Raw genomic sequence first — 14,449 nt, forward strand, 5'->3', positions numbered from 1 at the left:
CTTATCAAATTACACTTTTAATTGCAATTCAAAATTGTAAATATTGGCAACATTTCCAAGCTAAATTTATGTATTGCCTAAATATGGGGTTGTCCCTGCACTGAATGCGGGGGTTGATATACCTTCAACCACACAAAACCACAAAGATTCATACAGTGTTAACAATTGTTTGTCATTTTTCAGTGTTGTTTCTCAGTTTTCACTTCATAGACACTGTAATGAGTGGTCATAAGTGTTTTTTTTGTATCAAATCCATGAATTTATAATCACAAAGCGAGTCACCTGAAAGTTTTAAGAATTGTTCCATTTACACTAACCCTTCTTTGATTATTCATGATATTTCCCCTCAAGCATTTTGCCCTATATTGAACATTACAGACTGTGAATATTCACACCTATGTGCATTTGTAAACAACACACTGTGTGGGAGCTGACCCTTATGAGACCATGAGTCAGAGATCAGTGATGCCCAAACGGGAATGTCCCTATAAGTCTACTTCACTTTTTCCTTGTACACCTTCCTTTTTATTAAGAAAATCAGTTGCAGACAGTTAAACAAACAGAAGTTCACAATCCATGTGTTGTTTATTATTTTCATGTTGACAAAGTAGGGCATTACTGACCGGCGTTAGTCACATCATAACAAATACATTTATATCAGTCAGAACAACCACAGAACAAACGTCAAGTCGCTATGAGTTCATCTATATTTATATATACGGTCGGTGTTTTAAGCACAAATGCAACACTATTGACACGAAACGGTTTGTACAAAAATATATCTTCAAAAACTTTCATATTAAAGAATAATGTACAATTTAATTCAAGCCTCCGGGTGTATATGTACAACATGAACGGACGAAAGGCACGACAATGGGAGAAAACAGTGATGTTAAACACCTCCTTGACACATTTGAAAGTTTGGTCAGTTTAAAAGAACTCTTAAAAACTTAGTCACTCTGCTTGCCACTTGTTATCTGACACAATTCTCCCACGTGCTATCTTATGTTATTTTTTTTAATTAAATTAATTGGCCTAAATATTCAAACAAAGTGCGTCAGGTCAGTCAGCATGCGACTGAGGCAACAAGAAAACGAATATCGCACCACCTTCAAAAGTGCGCGCCATAAATGTGTCCATGTCATTTGGCACTGTGGTTTGATTTCACTTTCATCAGTCCACTCAGTTTTATTATATTACGAATGGTGCACTATTATTGTAATCATATTGCCTACATATAGTGTTGGATATTGCACAGTCCAGTTGAAAGTTTACTGGCTGGAACTGGACGAGCAGATGCTCGTGGCGACGCCGCGCTCCGAGCTGGACACTCCAGTGGAGGACGAGGATGTTTTCCTCTCCTTCTGTCGCAAGTGGATTTTTGTGTGTCTCTTTCTTTCGTCGCTCCGCGCGAACTTTCTCCCGCAAAAGTCGCAGGCGAACGGTTTCTCGCCGGTGTGCGTGCGGATGTGGGTCGTCAGGTGGTCGCTTCGACTAAAGTTCCTCATGCAAATCCGGCACTGGAAGGGTTTGTGGCCGGTGTGGATGCGGATGTGTCTGGTGAGCTCGTCGGACCGGGAGAAGCGCCTGTCGCATCCCTCCGCCGGACAGGGATAGGGCCGCTCGTGCACAGGGGTCTTGCTGGGTCTGTTGGGGTATTTCCTCGGGCGCAGGATGGGCCTGAGGGGTAAATTCTGCGGACTGTAGGCTGTGGGTAGCCGGGGTCCGTCAGATACCGGTCCCCCCAGTGTGAAGTTCCTGATAGTGTTCAGGGGGGTCAAAGGAGGTGGGACTCTGAAAGAGTCCAGCGGACATGAGAACGGTTTGCGGTCGGGCATCGACTGCATGTCCCTCTGGCACGGCGGCTGGAAGAAGCCGGCGTAGTCCGGGATGATGGGAAACAGCCCGGAGTCCGTGTTTGGCTTTGGGGATGAGTAGGACGGCGGGGGATAGGAAATCGGGCATGTGGAGGTGGAGAAGAACGCGGATGGGTCTTGATACACCTCCCCGCATCCAGAGTAGGGCGGTGGAGGAGAGTAGATGTGCTCCATGTCCGCCTGGTTCTGCGCCATGGTGCAGCTGAGGGTGCTGGAGAAGTGACTGGGGGAGACTGAGGAGGCAGGTGACGAGGATGCTGAGGATGGCTGGGTCATGCCCAGGATCCCCGCGCTCACGATGTTGATCACGCCCTCTGGGTTCCAGTTTCCTGGGTACTGGGAGTCGATGGAAAACTTTCCCATGTAGGTGAAAGTTTGGTTGCGAGGGCCAGCTGGTTGCGCGAAGCTGCTGGAATAGGACAAGTCGAGGGAGCGCTTATCCGTGCTCATATCCCCGCTAATCAAGCCATCTGCAAATAAATACATATAAAACCAAGGTTTAGATACACATGAAAGAAGGCTGTCTTATGGATCATGCGGCTATTGGATGCAGCTTTTAAGCAAGCTGTCCACTGTAAAATCATCGGAAGTCATGACATCAACATTAGAAGTAATCAAAGAACTTCGGTTTCACTTTAAATATACAAGCAAACAAACGTTTACAGTTTTAGCAAGTTTGGTTTTTCTGCAAAGTAGCCACATATGCTCGTTCCACTCAATACTCTTAGATGCGAAAGATGTATAAACACAGAGCACGTGAGGCGATATGCGCGCGTCATTCTTACCTCCCGAGTTTATCTGCTCGTAATGTCCTCCTAAATCACCGTTAGGAAATATAGTCACGGAGGCTGGCAGTGATGTGGCAATCTCGTCCACTGAGTAGATGCTCTCGGAAAGCGGGTGCACAAAGCCGCCAATGGTTACAGGGCATTTCTCCAAAGTTTTAGCTGTCATCGTGAAGTCCTAAGAAGCTCTCGTTCAGATGTTCACAAAATGTTTTGTGCCAGTGCGAATGCTCGTTCAAAACGTAACATGTGGAAAGCTGTCAGTAAACTCTGAGTTTAGCGTTCACTGTGATGCCATCTGACGGCTCTGTGTTATTGAATGACAGATCCTGGTGGAGCGCTAGTTGTAGTATGTATATATGGTGAGCCTATCAATGTGCCGTTACGTCATTGACCATTTAAGGACTGGACGGCAAAAGAAAAATAGCGCTGCGCGATGTGATTGGTTGTAGACCTTGTGACGCGTTGATAACACTTGTCAATGGAGAATCCTTTCTGAAAACCAATGTGCTGGTAGGAAAAAAGAGGCAAGTGGATTGCCTGTTGTTTTAAAATATTTTAAGATAACGATAGAATAAAACAAAGGCATATTTAGGCTGAAATATATTGAATCATAAGTGGAAAAAAATCTTCCGTTTTGGTACAACGCACCATTCTCAATCAGGAATTCCGGTTCATTATCACGCCATACATGGTTTTATCCGGTAAACAGTTACACCCCTTCGTCCATTTATGGAGCGTATTCCGGAAACTGAGTATCGGAAACTCTCGAGTGTTGCCGAGCAAAGAGACGCGGCTCAAACCACAATCAAATGAGAGAGACACAATCACGGAATTTCTACCTTTGCTTCAGTGGCACAGTCGGAAAGTGCGCTACATCTATTTGAATAGACCCCATGTTTTTGGAAAGAGGGAAACGTTTTTAGTAACTGCGTTCTATAATTAGAATGCTGCTGGAAAGTAGATTTATTTATGATTCTAAACCAAAAGTAATTTGTTTTACATTTTATTTTTTATTTTGTTATCTTCCGGTGCGTTATAAGCGTTAATATAAATTAATGTAGGATAAAACAGCATGTGAATTTCTAGCTCAGTAAATTTTGTTGACCGCTATTGTTTATGTTTTTATGTTATAGCCTAGACCTAAACGAGTTAATATATGCTACTTGAATTAATTCAACTCTCCTCTTGCCAAAAAACTTGAGAGCAAGAAACTAAAACTTTCCAAATGTAAATGCCTGTATACGTAAATAGAAATGCTTTCCGCCGTGAGGTTTACAGAATCGACTAAATAAAAAAAGATGATAGAAGTGAATTCCCCCCGTGGGTTTTAGAAACTGCTCTAGTAAGACATACGGGGGAGGAGGGAGCTGAGGTCGGAATTTGAGCCAATGGCTCTTTAACTTTATTACAAAATCATTTCATATTTAATACATGTCCAAAATGTCCAGGTTATATTTGAATGTTTGTTTCCTGTATGATGCTGTATACTTTAGCTAATGGATGAATGATCTGTATCGCATTTATTTACCAGCCTTACATCTAAAACAACCTTTAGAAGACTATGACATATTTGGGATAGGTGCGTCAAACAGATGGCCAAATTGTGACATAATAGCCCAATTACAATTAATTTGATAATTTTTCCAAGTTTATCTTTGCACGTCTTGCTTCTGCCTTGAGGAAATCTACATACCATCGAAGCAAAAAAAAAAAAAAAAAAAAAAGTAAGAAATCCCTTTTTACACATTTTGTCAATGTTCAGTAGAAACTGTTCTCGCGCGCGCTTGGTGGCTTGAAGTCCTTGCGCGGAGTCCGTGTCTGTGTCTTTATCACACGCGCCAGTGGTTAATAGCCAGTAGCCTAGTCAAGTCACTACTCGACTTCTATCTGAGTTATGACTGTTGGAGTGATCTCTCTAGTGTATTTTGTGTTTTCAGGGCATATATGTTAATCTCTGGAAAAACTCTTCCATTGAGCTTCCGACATCCCACACATGCTGCAGACGGCCGCTATGACTGCGCGCATGGACGCATGTCTAGAAGCATTGTGACACCATCAATATAACACACGAATTCGGTGTTATCTGAAGCAAGCCGCGAGTCTCCAAAATAAACAGAAGCAAATATGAACACATATCCGTCTAGATTTCCTCACGTGCTTAATCCTGGTTGCGTTTTAATAAATAAAATGCCTGGTGAGATTACAAATGAATATAACGATGAAAATGTGCACTGATGTTTGTCGGGAGAGATTTGAATAGGCCTATACGTAAATTAGTGAGGGTTTTTATTGTATAGCCAAATTAAGTAGGCCTACTTAAATAATAGTCTATTTAAATGTAAGTACTATAAATCAATTTAATATATTGCTAAAATATTCTATATTATAGGCTATTTGTAACTGTAAATATAAATATAGATATACAGTTTTACGCGATCTGCGTGGGTTATGTCATGTCATATGGGCAGGGGGCAGTATATGTCCCTTTACTGGTTCAAACGGACACTTCTAACCACTTTGAGCTGTTATAGAAGAAAACTGCTTTATAAATTGTTGCTCTGCTAGATGAATAACTTATATGTACTCCAAATAATTTCATTAGCATTTAGTTATCTCTTCAAGTACAGTAAAACACACACACACACACACACAATAATTATAAAATCATAATTGACTCTGCAGGAGTCTATAACCTGCCCCACTCACATTGTAACTGATGGGAAAAATCAGTTATTGTTTTTGTAACACCAAACAAGTTATATAGATATAGATTGTATAGAAAAAAGTTCTATAGTAGAGTTCACCTAATTATTTCATTGTGAACTATAGCCATCACTCTTTCCATACATGAATGGTAGTTTATATAATGTCTTCACATTTGCAATTGTACCATGGTTTTTTTTTTTTTTTTTTTTTTTTTTTTGCAGCTTTCTCTGTTGTGTAATCAGATTTGCTTTTTCTATTATAAGAAAGAAAACTGTATTATTATGCTATGGCTTCACACCAGAGAGGGTTTAACGTCATAATTGTAATATTTAAAAGGTCGGAGGCTTGTCCTCATTTTTGAAAATCAGATTATTAGCAATTCAAATAATGATTTTTACATTTTTTGGATCTTCCAGCTTGACAGACGCTTGAATGGGAGTCTAAATCGGCCCGCACACAGGAAACCTCAGCACACACCCCCAGTTTTGACAGTACAATGAAAATCCCCAAAGCTTCCTGTTGTCCATCAATCACATATATTTTTATCACCACCCATGCAAGCTGGGGTTATTTTTGAGAAGGTGTTGCTGTCATCACAAGCATGGCTTGGGAACAGTTTGTGATCTCAGAAGTGTCATAATTACTGAATGAATTACGAGTGGAGCCATCTGTTGCCACTGCATACACTTATCACTGACTCTATGGTGGATGGATACTATTGCTGAGATGCTATAGTGCACAAACCAGAGCACCAGAACACTTAAAAATATAGGTTCTAGATTGGCATCAATGGTTCCATAAAGGGCCTTTAAAATTCATGAAACTTTTCAAATGCACAAATGGTTCTTTATAGGAGAAAAAGCTTATTTAGCAGTTAAAAGGATCTTCACACTATGAAATAGAATAGTGTGAATAGTTCTTCTTTGGAATTGCGGGGGAAAACTTTATTTTTAAGAGTGAAGCCTTTTTAAATTACTACTGTTGAACACTGAGAACTATGTAGAAAGCCAAATGACTTATTAGTCTTTATTTATATATATATATATATATATATATATATATATAGTAATATATATATATATATATATATATATATATATACAACTCCCACGCCTGTCACGGGCCTTAACTGAGCAGACATTTTCAGGGCTGTTAATGGGCTTTGTGGGTAATGATTTAATAAGGGCCCCATGCATCCGTAACTTGTCTTAGATCTCCTCTAGTCCACATGGTCCGCTCTGAATCTTTTATCGCCGCTGTCGCTCAAGCGGGCAATTAGTAAAGAGGTCGTGTCGTCATAATGACATCTCAGATATTGACTGGAGTGCATCCCCGCAAATCACCCTGAACGCTCAATAGCGAGCCAGGGCCAGCATCACGCCACAGTTACATTATCACTCACAGACGTTTAGTGCCGAACAGCTTTGCGTGTTTGTCAAGCACACCGGTGATTTTCTTGCCCCGTGAATAAAGACTTCAGCGAGTAATGTGACAGACCGCAGCCAGACTGATTACAGGGACGTGTCAGTCACTGTTAATGGGGGAAGCCCTTTAAATATTGTCTCGGTTCAGAGCCTGAACATCCATAATGAGGAGGTAATGAGCCTGGTCTTGTTTCTGCTGGCTGTATTAATTGTAAACGGCTGAACACCTTCAACTGCTCTGCAGATCTTTTTTTTTTTAGATCCAGCTCTCGTAGATCAGTGGTGGATATGCATGTGCTTAACCAGTCAACAATGTTATCGACCTTTCGTATTTACAACCGCACCAACAAGACCGACCATCAGCAACTGCTGTAATATAAACCCCACTGTGAGTGGATAATCGTGGCTGTATGTCAACTCAATAAACAATCCCTGCTTGAAACAAAAGCGCTCAAGTCTGCACAGAAGAGCGACAATCTTTACCGCTGACTGTCGCATCTGAATGCTTCACATTTTCAGGGATTCTTGTGTCCTCCCCCACAAATGAAAGAAGGAAACTTCTTCAGATGCATGTGTCTTTTGTTGTACGCCTACAGATGCAAAAATGTTTGCACACTGTGCAGAAGTGGCCCGCTTTGGCAGAGCGTGCCGGGCCCGCCGAATGCCCACTGGCAGCTGGGATCTGGCTGTCCCTGCTGAGAATGATGGTCTCAATGTAATGGACACCCACACATGGCAGCTTCTGAATTCAAGAGCTTTCTTTCTTGGATGTGCTCGGGGTCTCCCGGGGTCAAATGACTCCTGCACATTGAGGATACATAGAATGACATCCTTCTGCATCAGCCTTTACATTGTATTCCAGGTCTGTTGTATTGTTCTCTATTACTCATCAAATTGTCAGCACACAGAACAAAAGGCTTTATGATATAACTGTACTCACAAATTGAGTAAATAGGCCAGTTCACTACTTCACAAGTATTGCTGTTTACTTTTTAGGCATACCAATGATAATTGAAAACATCTGTGAAATTATGTTTCTTGCACAATTTCATTACATCTATCAATCAATCAATCAATCAATCAATCAATCAATCTATCTATCTATCTATCTATCTATCTATCTATCTATCTATCTATCTATTTGCTCTAAATATCATTTTGTCATAAAATGTAATTTTTTATCCCAGTAACCAAAATTTGAATAAATAAGAAAGGTCAGGAGCATTGCTGTAACTTTTATGTATTGGAAAAGGAAAAACAGGGCAATTTACAAATCCGCTCTAGGAACCGAATGTCTCTCCAAACTGGTCAGGCATATGACAATACACCATAAAGCAAGCTGTCAAGTTACGCCCACAGAATTCAGATGAGGTTTGTCGAAGAGGGGTGAATGGACACAAACCTGCTCTAGAGCCAGCTGAGATCTAAAGACTAGCCGTGGGAGACTCCGCACAACATGAATTGTTCTTTTTACCGAGTAGGAGGCCGTTTTTCTTAGTGAATTTGTGTAGGTGTTACTTTTCTATAGATGCTCACCTTCAAAGGACTTTTTCGTTTTAGTGATATTGGCAAGCTAACAATTGTTCTTCAGTTTTTTTTATTTTGGTAATAATAATCTCTTTAATTTTTCTATTTATGTACAAGAGCCTGACTGAGGATTAATGACATGGTGGCTTTTTTAAAAAGTCGTTGTCTCTGTATCAACAATGATGATGAAAGATGTAAACGTCTTAAAATATTTTTTAGATAAAACATCACTTGTTTTTCCTACTTACAAATTTGTTTCTTTTTTCTTTTTTATTTATTTCAACAAAAATCCACTGACATTTTCCATCAAAAATGTGTTTTCTACTAATTAATATTCAAAACAGTTATTCTAAAAATAAAAGCTTTAAATGTGATTTTTCACCTGTCTATTCATCTAATTACACGCATTTTATTCTTATTTGACTTTTTGTTTTTATGTGAAGGACAACATAACATCAAGTCAATTTGAAACACTCAGATGATATAATTGCTCACAGAAACAGTCGAGAGCAATAATACCTTTCCGGAAAAAAAAAAGGTTCACCCCTGTATTTGATGTATTCTAATATCCCATTATCCACATTATCTAAATTAAGGTCTTTGCTCACAGAGACAAGTACTGTACACCCACAGGTTCAACATCATGCAGCATTACAGTGGATTAAAGTGCACACACACACACACACACACACATGCTCAAACACATAAGGAAACATTGGTGATGGTGAACGCTATACTCACATTATCAGTGCCGTATGGAGAGTGGCTCTTTGTGACTTCCCATCATATGAGTGGGCTCCTCCAAGAGCTTCACACCGCTCCAATAGCAGCACAGCGCTCCACACACACTCACACACTCCTGGGATAGCTGGTGCTCCTCATGCAAACTGATCTGGTTTCAAACTGATCAGTCTATATTCTAGCATGTGGCTATATGAGGTGCTGTCTTACTCTCTCGCACCGTTTCATGGGGGTGTAACAAAGTGGAAGAAGGAAACTCAAGACAATGGTTGGACTTCATGTGTATCCTACATCTCTGACATTGAAATTGTCATGGTAATGTTAAGTCAGAGGTGCAAGAGCTGAAATGCTTTGACAGACAAAGTCGTGGGTTCTGGTGTCATTCAGACATCTTGTTTAGAGGGTGGACAACGCAGCCATGCATGCAACGTGCACGTGTGCACGATCTGTCCTAATTGTCTTCCTTATATTTACTTACAAAACAGTGGATCATTATCTGAAATACTTTTGTTACGCCTGAAAGATTTGAACACACCCCTACTTTGATGCAGAAGTCATTGTGCAGTATTTGAGGACATATTGAAAAAGGAACTCAAAATCTTTTTTTGCAGTGCAACCATCAATGCTGTGTAAGCAGAACGTACAAAAACGTATGAATGAGATCGTATGAATTAGCCACCAATTCAGCAAATTGTAAATTGTCCCCAGACTGTGTTGGAATATCACATAAAGAAAAACTCTTTTGATTTGGGTATCAAAGCAAAGCAACTTCAATGTAAGTGCAATGTAAAGATTAAATAAAACGAGTTTAAAAACTGAACTAAAATGAGTCTTGTCTTGTTATACCGCAAAGTCCTAATCATAGTCAAACTGCTGTATGCGACTGCACTCTGTGTCTCATACCGACACTGGTTCTGTTCTGATCCGTTCTCAGAGCACCGTCCTACTGGGGCAGCAGGTCACGTCCCAACGCAAGCTTCATTATTACTAATTACACCGGGTCCATCGTTGACTTTTGCCTTCCCTATTAGCAACATCAGCCATTAACACTAATGTTTTGTTTAACACTGAAGACACAAGACTTTTTCCTGCTCTCTGGGACTGACTGTAGCGTAATGGGTGAACACTTCGAGCCTCAAATTCAGGCATAAAAGATATCCCTGGCATCCCATGCATTTCAAAAGTTTCTGAAAAACTTTATAAGCTTTATACTGAAAATGATTGTGAATGGCTTGTTTATAGAATGCAAAAAAATACCTTAATATAGTCAATTAATTCTTAATATTTAAATCAGTGAAAAAAATCTATTCCTCTGTTCTACTCTGTTAGGTTTTTGGCATCACATAAAGCCTGGCTCAAAATTTGAATATTGTGAATATTTGATTTTTTTTTCTATTACATTGAAGGGTTTTATCAGTGAATATACTGTAGCTACCTGTTTCTCACACAAAAATACTGCAATAATGACTACTTTTTAGTTATTATGGCAGATCATGATATGGAAAAAATCTCTGTGAAGATACTTCCAGAATAAATAAAAAAAATAGGTGTGAAACTGTGGGTTTGGAAAAAAAATAGTTTGAAGCTGTAGGGACAGAAAACATAAGCAAAGGAATATCAGTCAGAATAAACAGATTTATAAAAATATCTTTAAATATTTTGTACCTTCTTCTCAGACTATTACTATACTATAAAAAAAGCATTATCATAAAAGCATTGTAACTAAAGTAACTAAAATGCAGTTAACTTAAACTTAAAATGTGAGACAACACAAAGCCACGCTAGATTTTAGGTGTGTGCGGGGAGCAGCGTGAACGTATACAGCAGAGAAAATTAAGCAAATGGCATCATTATAAGCGTTGATCTTGGCTTGCGAGGGGTGCGGGAGATGATGGGGTGTCTGTGTCTTCGGCGGTCTCAACAGACAGAGCTGCATGTCAGACGCTGGTAACAAATGGTTCTGCTAAATCAATCTTTAATTTGATGGCAGCCTTTTGCTAATGGAGAGTCTTGTTAGAGTCTTAGCCTTTTGTCGGCTCAGTCAAAGTTTACCTATTATGCAGCAGATCCATCATTTCTAGATGTGGTCAGTAATGAATTGTGTGCATCAGCATCATTAGAGGTTTATGAACCAAAAGCTTCCACCTATTAAATGGAGCTATTAAAAACCCTCTTAATGTTCACCCTGTTTAATGGTGAGAATTCGACTAAAGCAGTCACGGGAGAAAAATTAGTTGATTTTGATTCATTTGATGCACGCTCATTTATGTGATCCTGAGTGATTGCTTTCTAATACACTGTTTCCCACCGAAACAACAAAATGATGTAATGTCTTCCTCATGAAAACTGTCTTATTTAAAAACTTGTTTGTGAGATTTCACAACGGATCAACAGCTCCGCACAAGTGTAAAATAAAATAATGTTTGACACTGATGAGTCCTGAATATGCCTGGTTCAAAGACACAATTCATTTGGTCTGAGTGTGTGTGAGGGTTCAAGTCTCTGATACACACACCAATACACACATGCATGTTTTTGTATCATTTCTTTGAATTAGTCCTATTCCTAAACTTTACATTTTTTTTATTTAACTATGACTTAATAGCATTAATCCATTAGCTGTCATTGCATTCACTATCCTGTTCATAAATGTTGATAAAAATGTGTGTTTGTGTGCTACTGTATTTATTTTAATTTGACTACCTCGTTGATTTCTGTTGTTTTTATATATTATTGTTATTTAATACATTCTGTTGTTTTATGCATTATGCATTGTAAGTATCATTATTACATACTTAAGTTTTTTAATATGCAACCTTCTATCATAGACTTGTCACAATGTCATCTCTTTTGATTTGGGCGAGTGAGGAACTACCTAGTAACGTCCAAGGAATCACTCTGAACACTTTAGTGACAGCTTAGCAACACCCTAGAAACCACTCAGAACATTTCTGGCTTCAGCAAATACTGGGAAAGTTTTCAGGCCACCTCCAACATCTTGGCGGAGAGTTTTGCACGTGCAAGCACCAGTCATGTTGTCTAAAGAAAATGTAAAAATCCCAAATCCTTCAACACCCCGTTAACAGAAACTCTTTGACATTTTACATAAGCCATTATTTAGACCAAATTTTTATTTTTTACTGTTCTGTTCTTTAATGATGCTAATAATTTGGAATAATTAGCAGTGATTGACCAAAAAAAGAGGAAATCTCAGGGATTTCTATTATTTTAGTAATAAGATAATACCCTAACTCTACTCCTAACACTTATGTTTTTGTTTTGCAGGCTTTCTGCAATCAAATGCAAATGTATTTTAGATCAAATTCATTTAAATTGCAATTAGTTACTTAAAAGTATATTTGGACCCACTTAAGTACATTTTTAAATGTAAATTCATAATTAGGCTACTTCTATTATGTTGACAAGCATTTATGGTTAACTAAAATATATGTTAATTAATGTTGTTTATGTAATATTGAATAACACCTTCCGTAAATAGAATAGTAGTTAGTTTACTTTAGTATATTAGTCATCAAATCAAAATGAATGCACTTTTTTAAAGCACAACAAAATATATTAAAACAAAGATTTATTATGTATTTTCAAGTGAAACTCTTAGTTTGGCATTATTGCAAAATGCACTTTTTAAAAGTGTACATAAATGGATAGTTCACCCAAAAATGAAAATTCTGTCATTATTTACGCACCCTCATGCCGTTCCAAACCTGTCTGAATTTCTTTCTTCTGCTGTACAAAAGAAGAAGATATTTTGAAGAATGTGGGTAACCAAAGAGTTGTTGGTCCCCATTGACTTGCACGGTAGGGAAATATAATGGGGACCAGTAACTATTTGGTTACAAAAATTCTTCAAAATATCCTCTTTTTGAGTTCAAAAATCATACAGGTTTGGAAGGTGAGTGAGTAAGGTGAGTAAATGATGACAGAATTTTCGGGTTCACTCTAGTGGCTTTTTATTTCATTAATATTATGTCATCTGCAAGCAGTCTTTAAAAAATATACTTTTACGATTTGAAGTACACTACGAGTGCACATTCAGGACACTTAAATACACTTTTTTCACAGTGGAACACTTTTTTGATTTTAAGCAAGACAACATTTAGCAGCATTACAAAGCCATTTTCGTGGTGGGACCTTGGTAACTTCAGGTTTCACTTACTTTACAGCTCTCGCTTGTAGCCTAATTTGAGTCAGTGTTTGGGAATTCTGAGAATATTTCTGGACTTGGCATGAAACTCAACAACTATCTACCTATGATCCAGTACCTTCCCACTGTCCCAATGCAAGTCTCTCTCTGCGTTTTGAGAGTAAGGTAAAGTCAGAGTTGCAGCGCTGTTGTCCAGGGGAGAAGAAACAAAGGCCCAGTGGCAGGTCTATTCTTCCCCAAAGCTGATACCACCTGCAGGGGCCGGCCTCTCTCCTGAGCATCCCAGCACCGCTCTCCAAATGATGATTAATCACAGGGGCCGAGGGGGGGCTCGGACCCTGACACGGCCATAATGCTGGTCACCAGAGTCTGGATTGGCCAGCAGCGATCAGTGGGTGGATGTCCACAGAAGATGGATGACCTCGGCGAGGGCTCAGACTCCTGTCATTAACAAGAGAAGAAGAGAAAAAACAGACAACAAAAAGAAAGGCTGCTCGGTGTGAGGGAGACTCAGTTTGTGTGGGAATTAATGAGAGTTTTGACATTAACAAACGTTTAAGACACCCAACTTTCCCAACGCAAAGTAGTCTGAGCCCTGACACTACATGACAGCCGTGAACTTCTGGAAGTTTGAGATCGTTTGCTCTCATCAGCGGAAAGAGGAGCCGCGGCGAGCCGAGATTTTCTCTGACAGTTACAAATGAAGCTGCGATTCATTATTTTCCAGGGAATTCGGTCTTCTGCAGACGAAGATGGAGATGCAGCCGTGGCGTCACTGCCCATTTGGATGGAGATGAATCAAGGCACTTTATCCCAGACGCAGCGCTGACAATCACATCAGCGAGGCTATCGGACTCCCCTCTACTCCTCGTGGACGGATCCGGTGTGGAGCGGAGCGGGTAATAAAGGCTCCTACTGAAACCCCATTAAGCCCAGTCTCCAAAGACCAGCTCATTAGCATAGCGGAATATTCCCCCCGTTTGTGTAATTCTATAAACTCTTATTGCTTCCACTATCCTATTCTTAAATGACACTGATAATGCGGAAAGTTTAGCTGTATAAATGAGAGTGTTCTCGTGCTTTTGCAGCTTGTGTTCATTTTAATCCGGGGTCTGGTTACCTCATTCACAATCCCCCTAATGACCCATCTTTGTTAATTAAGCAGATGAGGATGGGGGTGAGGGTGAGGGAGGGAGGGAGCTGCAGATGCAAGAAAAGCCT

At 39.5% G+C, this 14,449-nt stretch overlaps 1 protein-coding gene across 2 annotated transcripts; it reads right to left on the bottom strand.

The window, feature by feature from the left end:
* Nucleotides 1–566: 566 nt before the first annotated feature.
* LOC128012882 (early growth response protein 2b) lies at nt 567–9,211 on the bottom strand. Of its 2 annotated transcripts, none has more exons than XM_052595456.1 (2): nt 9,064–9,211; nt 567–2,347 (listed from the first exon to the last, which is right to left on the bottom strand). In XM_052595456.1, the coding sequence occupies exon 2, from the start codon at nt 2,325–2,327 to the stop codon at nt 1,272–1,274; it is 1,056 nt and encodes a 351-aa protein (XP_052451416.1). In that variant the 5' UTR covers nt 2,328–2,347; nt 9,064–9,211; the 3' UTR covers nt 567–1,271. The 2 variants fall into 2 exon arrangements, with proteins under 2 accessions (XP_052451416.1, XP_052451415.1); XM_052595455.1 differs by lacking the exon at nt 9,064–9,211 and adding an exon at nt 2,663–2,997.
* Nucleotides 9,212–14,449: the final 5,238 nt, after the last annotated feature.

Source organism: Carassius gibelio, chromosome B24 (genome assembly GCF_023724105.1).
Source record: "Carassius gibelio isolate Cgi1373 ecotype wild population from Czech Republic chromosome B24, carGib1.2-hapl.c, whole genome shotgun sequence".
NCBI lineage: Eukaryota > Metazoa > Chordata > Actinopteri > Cypriniformes > Cyprinidae > Carassius > Carassius gibelio.